The sequence below is a fragment of the Littorina saxatilis genome, linkage group LG1 (genome assembly GCF_037325665.1).
Source record: "Littorina saxatilis isolate snail1 linkage group LG1, US_GU_Lsax_2.0, whole genome shotgun sequence".
Lineage (NCBI taxonomy): Eukaryota > Metazoa > Mollusca > Gastropoda > Littorinimorpha > Littorinidae > Littorina > Littorina saxatilis.
Window position 1 is genome coordinate 35,404,058 of NC_090245.1, and position 12,500 is coordinate 35,416,557.

Sequence of the window (12,500 nt, forward strand, 5' to 3'; positions counted from 1 at the left end):
GATAGGCTATGCACTGACTGATAAACCGTCGTCTGCTACGACCCTTGCGTGACCCTGCTTCCGGGCTTTTCTTTTTTCAAACTTTCACAACTTCGAATTGTACTGATCTCGTCTTGATGAAAAAAGAATTCTTTTATGATTAAAGAATGTTTGTGTATAGCTGTCAATTTATTATTTAGATTTTAAAAGTTAGGTCTAGCGCAAAAACGCACCACGGTCCAAAAACATTTTGATAATCATCGATTCACGGCTATCGCCAGTTTACATCGATAGAATGAGACCCGAAGGGAAGTAACTCATGTTTGACCTGAGTTCAGGATGGGTCCAAAAAGTGTTCGAGACAATCTGCAAAATTAATTCTTTAAAAATTGCTCGCTCTTTACGTAGGGCACCTAGGATGTTCCCGTTTGGTGAGCGTTCAAATGGAAGGGTGTTTGTAATGTGTGTAAAAGCCTGACAGTATCTGTGATGGTTTACGGGAGGCTTACTGTCCGGGCGTGAATTCCGGTATTCATAACAGCCGTCCAGCACCAAAACGAGGCGCCATTGCTGTTGAGGCCAAGTACACGAAAATAAATTCTTTGAAAATTTCTCAAGCTCGACAGAAAGCAGCCAGGATGTTCCCGTTCGGTGAGCGTTCAAATGGAAGTATGTTTGTACTATATGTAGACGCTCGGGGAGCTCTGTTATGGTTTACGGGAGGCTTACTGTGCCTTTAAACAAACCCCCCTCCCCACAATTTTTTTTTACCGGTTTGTTTGTTTGCTTAACGCCCAGCCGACCACGAAGGGCCATATCAGGACGGTGCTGCTTTGACATATAACGTGCGCCAAACACAAGACAGAAGTCGCAGCACAGGCTTCGTGTCTCACCCAGTCACATTATTCTGACACCGGACCAACCAGTCCTAGCACTAACCCCATAATGCCAGACGCCAGGCGGAGCAGCCACTAGATTGCCAATTTTAAAGTCTTAGGTATGACCCGGCGGGGGTTCGAACCCACGACCTCCCGATCACGGGGCGGACGCCTTACCACTAGGCCAACCGTGCCGTTTTTTACTTTTTTTTACCGGTAACAACGAGGGTCTTTAAGGGGGGTAAGTCTAAAAAAAAGAGTATCATAAAAGAAGGGTACCACTTTATACTCGTTCTGAAGCTCTGAGAGGCTGATGGCTAATTTAGCTACTATTCGTCGAATTCGGCCAGTTTACGCCCGCACTGCTAGGCTTGTTGGGGGACACGGCGTGAACTACCTGTGTAACGTGTAACACGTTCGGCTATCTCCAGCATTCAGCTTTCTTATTCGATATATACTTGAGACTGAAATGTTGTTTTCTGGTCAAATCAGTAAAGAAGTACACTTATTTATGGAAGAAAAGCATGTCAGTTTCTTGCAAATCAGAAGGAAATTGGTGGTGACATTTCATAGATTTCACCCCAAAACTGATTCGATTTCTTCGAAAACGTGCACCGAGTGGTTACGTCCCTTGAATGAGTAGGGAAGGTGTTTTAGGATTAAGCAAATACATTTTTAAGTTTAATAAAAAAAATTTGGTTGAACGAATTTGACCCCACGAATGTAAAGTACCTAAGCTCGATCATCAGTACTATGGAAGGGAGGGGGGCTTTTCAGTGTGGTGTTCAGACAAGATCAACGAGGCCGAACGAGAAAGCTGAATGCCGTAGAAAGCTGAGCGCGTAACGTTACACCGGAAGAAAGCTGAACGCGTTACAACGGCGTGAACTGCCGGCTCTAGTCTTCATCAGCAAACGCCAAACGTTTTCGGGCAGAGTGGTGGTGCCGCCTTGGAGTGGCTGGGGGAGTGAGGGTAGACAACTCTGAGGACACGGCCTTGAGACACGTGGTGAGGTGGCTGGCCTCCTTGTTCCTTCTGTTGATCAGCTCCAGCAGCTCCTGCTTAGTCCGGCAGATATTGTACCGCGCCTCTTCCAGCTTGCCTGCAAAAATAGGTGAAATCAAATAAATAACAATAAATAATGCAAACTGAGAAAATAAAATGATGGTGTGCTGCTATCAGTGACAGGCTGAAAGCATGAACTTTCAGTGAACAACAACAACAACAACAACAACAACAACAACACCAACAACAACAACAACCAACCAACCAACTAACCAAAGAAAAAATGAGATCGAGCCTTCTCCGAGGTCCAAAAACAATTCATTTCTTCTTGGTTACTGAAAAAAACAGGTCGATTGTACTTACAAAGACGCTTGGGGTTGTGTAAATTGGTTTAGCAAGGGGGGTGTCCAGTTTCATAAAACAGTGGAATCTGTCGATAACGGCCACCCAAAGGCCTGAGGCAGGTTTCACGGTAATCAGACTCTTTGATGTGTGTAAACTTTGCCTTCAAATTACTTGCTTACTGTGTTGATTTTCATAATTTTTTCTGCTTGGCATGAGTTAGTATGGTATTTGCAATACAAAAAAATAAATAAAAGCTAAAATGTTTGTGTTTGAGCAATTATTTGAGCGAGTTTTTCGAAGCGAACGTGTGAATCCTGACAGACATCATTTCCTTCTGTCACATGACCCCATCTCAAAGTGTGATTCAAGCAGACACGAAAACAACACACAAAACTTATGATAATGGGGTTATTAACTCAATTAATACACAAGGTTAGTCTCTGACTAGATAAAATAGGGAACAAATATCAAATGGGAGCATCCGTTTCCGTTTGTATGGCCATGTTGGGTTTGATGCGTGCATGCCTGGTTTTCTCCTGTAGATGGGTGTCGGCACAGGAGGTCTGCCCGCTGTCCTCAGCCAACATGCTCCGTCTTCATGGCAGCTCAAATTTTTTATCGAGGTTCTCTCCTCTAGATCCGCCGTGTTTCGCCTAGGGGCTTGCGCTGCCTAGTTGATAGGGTCACCTCGTAGAGGATGTGGTCATAGACCACGCACGGTCGGTCTTGGGATAGGGAAACGTTATGCTAGTCCGGAGGGATTACGCCACAATGGCCACCTCGCGAAGACCCAGGGTCCTAGACTAGGGAGGTCCAAGGGGGAGCACCGGGAGGGCTACCCCTCTACCCGCACCTCCAACACAATCCCTTCCCCTGGTAGCTTCATCCCCAAGGAGGAAACAGAGCTACCTGCAACACCCCAAATGGGAGCATAAAACTGTTTCTGGAAAAATTTTCAATCGCCACCGAAAGTGTCTGTCATTAAAAAAACCACGTGCTTTGTTTGAAAAGCAAAGCCTAATTTTACACATCGCGTGCTTTTGTCTGTTATTCTTGCTTGTGAACATCATTTTATTGATGTTCTTTACTGGAAAGCAGGTGTATCATCAACAGTATCACAAAATCGCAAAGAATGAACATTTTTGTTGTGATCCGACCGGTGTCTGTAGACTGAATCACACGTTCGGCAAACTTCGTTTTTAACGGTAATAACCGAGCCTTTCATCGGAAACGACGTTTCAACCGCTTCATATCGTCTGCAGGAAGAAAAAGAGGAATGCGATACCCAGTGATCAAAACTTATTTAATCGTTTTTAGTGCCTGTTGATCAAGTTTTGTTGCGTCTGTCAGCAACGTTCGTCAACCCAACGTTCGACACAGCGACGCACGCATACGGATTTGCAGCGTTTGCATTCGGAAAGTGAGGGATTTGTGAGTTCGTTTGGCATAATTTCAATCGCTGGTAGGTTTTCCCTTCGTCTCCCATTGTTGTGTTTGCATGTTATTGGCATTTCATTGTGTAAATTGAAAGTTTGTGAGTAACAGTAGTACAATCTGTCGAACGTTGGCGACGCTGACAGACGGAAATATCGAACGTTGCCTTCAATGACAGAAGGGCTTGGCGATCGTACTTTCGATTCGTAGGAACACAATATGGAGACAGCAATGTGCGCTCGTTACCACAACGGTCATGAACCGGTGTAACACGAAATTTTTACTCCACGAAAAATTGACTCCGGAGTAAACTTCCAGTAAAAATCTTGTACGAAAAAAGAACTCCACAAGGAACTAAATTTTTACTCCCCAAATATTTACTCCCAGTAAACATCTCGTACGAGAAACTTAGGGCCTACTCCTTCGTTTATAATTCGCGCAATATCCCATTTACGTGCAATCCCGTTTTGCCGCCGTCCCATTTTGGCGACATTTCACAAGCCAAGCGTCATCTTACTACCGCATCCCACTTTGGCGCAATCCCGTTTCGCCGCTATCCCATTTTTTAATTTTTTTTTAAAATTTTTACATTTAGTCAAGTTTTGTCTAAATGTTTTAACGTAGAGGGGGAATCGAGACGAGGGTCGTGGTGTATGTGTGTGTGTCTGTCTGTGCGTGTATGTGTGTGTAGAGCGATTCAGACCAAACTACTGGACCGATCTTTATGAAATTTGACATGAGAGTTCCTGGGAATGATATCCCCGGATATTTGTTTTATTTTTTTCGATAAATACCTTTGATGACGTCATATCCGACTTTTTGTAAAAGTTGAGGCGGCACTGTCACACCCTCATTTTTCAATCAAATTGATTGAAATTTTGGCCAAGCAATCTCTGACAAAGGCCGGATTTCGGTATTGCATTTCAATTTGGTGGCTTAAAAATTAGTTAATAACTTTGGTCATTAAAAACCTGAAAATTGTAAAAAAAATAATTTGTTTTTAAAACGATACAAATTTACGTTCATCTTATTCTTCATCATTTTCTGATTCCAAAAACATATAAATATGTTATATTCGGATTAAAAACAAGCTCTAAAAATTAAAAATATAAAAATTATTATTAAAACAAAATTTCCGAAATCGATTTAAAAACAATTTCATCTTATTCCTTGTGGGTTCCTGATTCCAAAAACATATAGATGTGATATGTTTGGATTAAAAACACGCTCAGAAAGTTAAAACAAAGAGAGGTACAGAAAAGCGTGCTATCCTTCTCAGCGCAACTACTACCCCGCTCTTGTCAATTTCACTGCCTTTGCATCGAGCGGTGAACTGACGATGCTACGAGTATACGCTCTTGCTGTAAAAATGCAGTGAGTTCAGTTTCATTCTGTTAGTTCGACAGCTTGACTAACTGTTGTACATGAACAAAGTATGCAAACCAGATGATCCAGCGAAGTCCTTCCTAATTTATGTCCAATGGACGTCTACCCACAACACGCCACTGGATGCCGCGTGGTCAGCCAACCATGTGGTGCCAGTCGTGAAAACCAGGTTCTTTGTCCCACAGTGAGACATTAAAGTTGGGGACTTTGTGACCGCTGACTTTGTCAGCATGGATGGAAAGGTGGAGAGATACAGGGCGGTGATCATCCCCAAGTCAACCCATTTCCCCGATGGGCCAGATCGAAAGGAGATCTGTGTGAAGTGTTTGCGCGCAAAAGACAATGGGAGATACTATGTCTTTCCTAATGTTGATGACATTTCATGCTTGCCAATGGCTCAGATAAAAAAAATCCCACCAACCAACCATGAACAACAGGGGGGATTACTTTTTTTGACATGTGACCAAGTCTCATTTGAGCGTTCACAGTGTTACCTGAGAATAGCACACCCCCTTGAATTGGGACCAAAGAAAAAGCGTTGTATATATGCATTTTTGAATGCTTTTCTAAAGTCATAAGTTCATTTGTGAATTTTTATTTTTTAGGGATTGTTTTGCTGAATGCATGCAGAAAAGAAATTGACCCCGTTTTCAAATTTAGGGGGTAGGGTTGCCCCATAGCCCACGTATGTCTGTGTGACTGTGTCAAATATCAATCTACTTTGCGTACAAAATGTATAGATGTTTGTTTTTCGATTTTAGAAAGATTTCTTAAGCTGGCTAGAACTTCTGAGGTCTACAGGAAACGATAAAGATAAAAAATGTACAAAATATAAGTAGCGTCCTTTATCTTACCATTGTTCTGATCAATGCTGTCCCTTTATTTGCAAGTTAACCATTTTTCTTAATGTGTTCAAGGAGTATGTTAAAAATTATTATCAATGGTTGCTTTAAACAGCACCTTTGGGCAGTTATTATGCTCTGAAGTTGTAAAAGCATGTTTTGGGGGTTTTAGGATATAGCGTCTTGGAACGCCAATCATCTTGGAAATACGAATGTTCATATAATTTTTTTTACTGTTTTGGATAGATAAAAAGTTGAACTCTTGGTTCAAACTGTTTTTTGGCCCCTGTTTGACTATTTATTATTTTGGAATATTGTGTGTGAGGGGGAAACTGCAATCCTCAATATCATGAAACGTGCCCTGACCGAAAGTAGTCGTTAAAGACAGGTGGTCGCAATGGAAGAGCGAATAATTGTGCATTACAAAATCAGTTCTGGAAATCTTTTGGGTGGTCGTAATTGGCAGGTGGTCGTCATCGAGAGGTGGTTGCCAGGGCGAGTGTAGCAACGCTGGGGAGGTTTTTATCCATTTGCATGCTTACAAAATCAATCCCTTGATAGTGGGTGGAGAAATCTCCATCTGTAGGGCATCTTGGAAAAGCTACTTAACGCATATCAGCTCTCATACTGCTGTTCAAATTATCTTACGTACCCGAAAGTACAAGATCTAATAACAAGGCCGGGGAGGTAAGTTTTCCACATATAGACAAAAACCGTTATGAAAGTTGTGTGGTCAGTACCTGTCTCCTGGCACACGAGAAGCATATGGAATCAACAGGCGAATTTCATTGTCCAAAAAGTTGAGGAAAACACAAAAAACACCCCAAGGCCCGAAACAAATAAAAAAATAATCAAAAGCGAAAGGAATAAAGATAGAAGGTTTCACTAAAACAACGAAGCTGCTCAGTTGCATGAAAAGAAACTAGATGAATGCACCAAAGGAAATGCAAAGCAGAACAATCATTTTTACCTTTATTCAGCTCCTCCTCTCGCTGTATGTCAAAAATGAACCTTTGCACGATTGTCTGAATAACCTCCTGAAAGAAAGAAATGCCCCCTCAAATAAAACATCGCACATACCTACTCGGGGGGCGGGTAGAGAGAGAGAGAGAGAGAGAGAGAGAGAGAGAGAGAGAGAGAGAGAGAGAGAGAGAGAGAGAGAGAGAGAGAGAGAGAGAGAGAGAGAGAGAGAGAGAGAGAGAGAGAGAGAGAGAGAGAGAGAGAGAGAGAGAGAGAGAGAGTCAAAGACAGACAGAGACAGACAGAGACAGAGAGAGAAGAGAGAGAGAGAGAGAGAGAGAGAGAGAGAATCAAAGACAGACAGAGACAGAAGAGAGAGAGAGAGAGAGAGAGAGAGAGAGAGAGAGAGAGAGAGAGAGAGAGAGAGAGAGAGAGAGAGAGAGCTGTATGGCTTATCTATAAAGGCCCCAAACCCATATACAAACCATGGGGTAAAGAGAAGATAAATTCTTGATTTGTATGGTTAATTCCACCACAATGTAAGATGAAAAAAAATCTTAATCAGATAAACGGAAGGAAAACTCTTTGGTAAGTAAACAATTCGGCTGCTTCTTCTATTTCTCATAACGATAGTAAGCAGTTGAGTCGATCCAGTAAGTAGGATCAATATTGGCAAAGTTGAGGGATAAGCAGGTAGTCAGCTAGAAGAGAGACACATAGACCCATCCTCTTGATCACACACACACACACACACACACACACACACACACACACACACACACACACACACACACACACAACCCCCCCCCCCCACACACACACACACTTTCTCTCTGTCAGCGTTTGCCCCTCTCCCTGTCCTTCCTCCTTTTATCTATCCGTTCGGCCCCCCCCCCTCCACCCACCCCACCCCAAACACACGCGTTCCTCCCATTAATTCCTCATCGTTATATCTCACTCTGTATGTCTGCCGTTCGTCGCTGGAAGTTGCTGTGACATTTTGGTGAACGCCTGACTTTTTTCGTGATGCTGCAGGAACGTTGGCCTGACATGAACAAAACGGGAATCTGACATTTAATGACAAACGACACCGATTGCACAAACCTATCGACGTCTCTTCTTAACCTTCTCTCACAAATTGTAATCTCTTACGTCAAAAGCAAACAAAGTTTGAGACGTCATAATACGAATAATAGCGAAAATTCTGTCACTTATTCTGCCAATGAACTGACAAAGAATTTCGAGAAAGCAGTTTATTTTGGTTACTTCGTCATACCAGCAGTAGAAAATAACCTATAAGGTCACCGCTAGGCAATGCATGAATCAGTATCATATCTCATTAACTGTATGACCAGATCACTTGATCTTAATTTGCTGAATATGTCGGAGAATCCGCCAGTTAACTGAATTGCTAAATCATTTGATTAAAGGAAGTAGTCTAAGAATACAACAGCTAACTTTTTGACTAGACTATTTCACCTTCGTGAGACGAATGTATCTGTGAATGCTATGATATCGAATCGACTAGCATGAAATATAGATATGTTACTATCAATAAGACTAAATATTTCTATTGAATGCATGTGTCAAAACATTTAAGCTCGTGCACAAGAAAGGAAAAAAAAGAGACAATGAAAAAAAGCAGAGAAACAGCCAGTCACCAAACCAGCCAGCCAGACAGAGAAAGAAACGACAGATCGACAATAGAGCAGAACACAATGGAGCTACCTGCAGGCAAAACTGACAGACGAAAAACCCTCCTATATATATACCTCATAATTCACCCTTTCCAAGTAGCATCTGTCACCGGCACACGCTAGCCGTCGATTTCCGGGAGGCACCAGGCCTTGGTCGTCACCCTTCCGTTTCTGACGTATGCAGGTGACGAGCCAGACAATGAGGTCACGAGGGGGCTGTAGGATGTTGAAGGGCACGGGATACACGTAGCAGTCACTAATGTACTCCATGTACAGCAGGCTTCGCGCGTACTTCCACTCTACGTCCACATCGATCTGCATTGCATCATCACATTCTTGTATTGGTTAAAGTATTTCATTTCATATTCTAATATATATCCCATTGCTGGGAAATTCGTACCGCCTACTCAGAGTGGGATACCAGCCGCAACAAGAACTTCAGTCTCGGATAGCTAAATTGTTTGAAGCGACAATAAACAAACAACAAACAAACCAGCAGCAACAAGAGCCGCGCTACCTTTGTGTGTGCGTTCATTGGTGTAATCAGCCACTTGCACTTCTGGCGTAATGACCGAATTCATTCAAGAAACAGCCTGTGTGAATTGCAGCCGACGAACGCAAAAGCAGAAGACAAACGTCAGTCCCGACCTGGGACCCGAGGCCACATCACAAGTAAGTACAGTTCTAGCAACATGAGGTACCGGACCCCTCACACAAGTCCGGTTTTCTAACCACTGGGCTACCAGACCCCTCATACAAGTCTGGAGTTCAAGCAACGTGAGGTACCGGACCCCTCACACAAGTCCGGTTTTCTAACCACTGGGCTACCAGACCCCTCATACAAGTCTGGAGTTCAAGCAACGTGAGGTACCGGACCCCTAACACAAGTCCGATTTTCTAGCCACTGGGCTACCAGACCCCTAACACAAGTCCGGTTTTCTAGCCACTGGGCTACTAGACCCCTCACACAAGTCCGGTTTTCTAGCCACTGGGCTACCAGACCCCTCACACAAGTCCGGTTTTCTAGCCACTGGGCTACCAGACCCCTCACACAAGTCCGGTTTTCTAGCCACTAGGCTACCAGACCCCTCACACAAGTGGAGTTCTAGCAACGTGAGGTACCAGACCCCGCACACAAGTCCGGTTTTCTAGCCACAGGGCTACCATATACCCCATCATACAAGTTACATTCATTGGTTGGGTTGGTCTGAGTTGACGTTGAATAACACACACAGCATCAAAAAACAAAAGAAGACACACAAAATAACTCAAGATTAAATTTCACACAAAGGAAATTCAGTGGGCATTGTGTACCGTCAGTTCTATTCAGTCAGTCCAAACTTACATACTAGTTGGGAGGTAACACACGTACCAGAATTTTCTCGAAAGATCTTGCCATCATGGCGATGAGCAGGTTGACGAGAACGATGATGATGGTCACGTGGTACAAGGCTGCTAGGAATTCCCCCACGCTCTCTGTAAGCTGACTTGCCTCGTACTTTGCCTCTATCTTCAGTGCTTCTTTAATTTGGCCCCGGCCATAGATCCACCAGAACACCGTAATGAACTGCTTTCGCAAGCTGAAAAGAGACGCAATGCAAGTTGGGTTGGGCTGTTGTGTCATGAATTTGATGTGCCTGGCCCGGATCTGGTGTTATTAACAACAACAACAACAACAACAACAACAACAACAACAACAACAACAACAACATAATCAACAGGCTTTTTTTTTATTCTCCGTGTTTCGTTTCAAAAAGTTTTTACAAATCGAGATTTGATTATAAAAATGTTTCCATCATAAAAAGTAAATTAAAAACCTCACCACACACATTAAAAGAATGAATACGTCATAAGACTCACTTGTAAAAGTTTGTAGCCGCGCTCTCCTCAATGCCGTAGGGTACCCTGTCCTCACTTTTGTTGGCGATCCGCAGTTCGACAGCCAACGTCTCACCGTACCACAAGAACAGGTTCCTCAGGCTGATCATAAAGCCTGACACCGCCATTGCACCGATCAGCAGGAACTTGATGATGTCCTAAAACACGTAGATAAAATCAGACCTGGAGAGACACAGATACAGCAACATAGACACACGTTGAAAGAGAAACAGACAGAGACAGACATGAGGCCCATAGCCTGGATTGAGTAAGATTATTGTACCAAAATGTCCATCATTGTGATCGGAAACTGATCGGGTCGTCACAGTGCCGTCTCAACTTTTTTTAAAGTCGGATATGACTTTATGAAGGATATTTATCGATACAAATGAAAAAAACACCACTGAGTATTTTATCTTTAATAAAGAACATGTAAAGTTTCATAAACATTTGTACGGTAGCGTTTCTTGAATTGCTCAAACACACACACACACACACACACACACACACACACACACACACACACACACACACACACACACACTGCTCTAAACACACACACACACACACACACACACACAAACACACACACACAAACACACACACAAACATACACACACACACACACACACACACACACACACACGTCTTCTCGATTCCCAATTCTACCGCAATGCATTCAGTCAAAATTGACTAGATAAAAATAAAGATAAACAAGTCGCGTAAGGCGAAAATACAATATTTAGTCAAGTAGCTGTCGAACTCACAGAATGAAACTGAACGCAATGCCATTTTTCAGCAAGTGACAAGAAGAGCGGGGTAGTAGTTGCGCTAAGAAGGATAGCACGCTTTTCTGTACCTCTCTTTGTTTTAATTTTCTGAGCGTGTTTTTAATCCAAACATATCATATCTATATGTTTTTGGAATCAGGAACCGACAAGGAATAAGATGAAAGTGTTTTTAAATTGATTTCGAAAAAAAAATTTTGATAATAATTTTTATATATTTAATTTTCAGAGCTTGTTTTTAATCCGAATATAACATATTTATATGTTTTTGGAATCAGCAAATGATGGAGAATAAGATAAACGTAAATTGGGATCGTTTTATAAATTTTTATTTTTTTTTACAATTTTCAGATTTTTAATAACCAAAGTCATTAATTAATTTTTAAGCCACCAAGCTGAAATGCAATACCGAAGTCCGGGCTTCGTCGATGATTACTTGACCAAAATTTCAACCAATTTGGTTGAAAAATGAGGGCGTGACAGTGCCGCCTCAACTTTCACGAAAAGCCGGATATGACGTCATCAAAGACATTTATCAAAAAAATGAAAAAAACGTTCGGGGATTTCATACCCAGGAACTCTCATGTCAAATTTCATAAAGATCGGTCTAGTAGTTTAGTCTGAATCGCTCTACACACACACACACAGACACACAGACACACAGACACACGCACATACACCACGACCCTCGTTTCGATTCCCCCTCGATGTTAAAATATTTAGTCAAAACTTGACTAAATATAAAAAAGACACTAACATTAAAATACTTTGACCCCCATCACCACCGACACCCCCCTTCCCTCAACAACAACAACAACAACAAAACCGCATGTGAGCGTTTTACATTGATCATTCGCCGCAGTGAGATCTGCATGGGGCCGAGCGTTTCGTTGGCAGGAAGAAGGTAGAAGATACGAGAGAAGCTGATGATGTTTGCCAGTGCAAACAGACCTTCTGCAAGGTTGATAGGGTCTGATTGCCGCCACTCTTGTCGATCTGTAAGAAGGACATAAACAGAAACAAGTCGCGTGAAGCGATATAAAAGCATTTAGTCAAGATCAACACCACAAACCAATCATCGACTACATTCATATAGTCTCGGCTAACCATACCGAAGACCGAGACGGGTCATGCTCGCTGCCGCGAAGCACGCGTCCGTAGTACTTACTACACCTATTTTCTTTCATTCTGAGCACATTTTTAGAGTTGAATTCAGAAGAAGATGAGGAATACAATGCAATCTTTGTGTAATTTGTTTCTGAAAAATTGATTTTAATGATAACTTTTATGAGCAAACTAATCAACTA

General features: G+C 42.4%; 1 protein-coding gene across 1 annotated transcript in view; it reads right to left on the reverse strand.

Moving 5' to 3' along the window:
* Nucleotides 1-28: 28 nt before the first annotated feature.
* LOC138973209 (short transient receptor potential channel 7-like) overlaps nt 29-12,500 on the reverse strand; it is a 25,513-nt gene continuing 13,041 nt past the window's right edge. The window contains exons 13-19 of the mRNA XM_070345953.1: nt 12,038-12,189; nt 10,388-10,563; nt 9,900-10,107; nt 8,603-8,842; nt 7,789-7,875; nt 6,841-6,907; nt 29-1,960 (exon numbers count right to left, since the gene is read on the reverse strand). Coding sequence (XP_070202054.1) covers nt 1,755-1,960; nt 6,841-6,907; nt 7,789-7,875; nt 8,603-8,842; nt 9,900-10,107; nt 10,388-10,563; nt 12,038-12,189 — 1,136 coding nt within the window. The 3' untranslated portion in view covers nt 29-1,754. The remainder of the gene's footprint in view (nt 1,961-6,840; nt 6,908-7,788; nt 7,876-8,602; nt 8,843-9,899; nt 10,108-10,387; nt 10,564-12,037; nt 12,190-12,500) is intronic.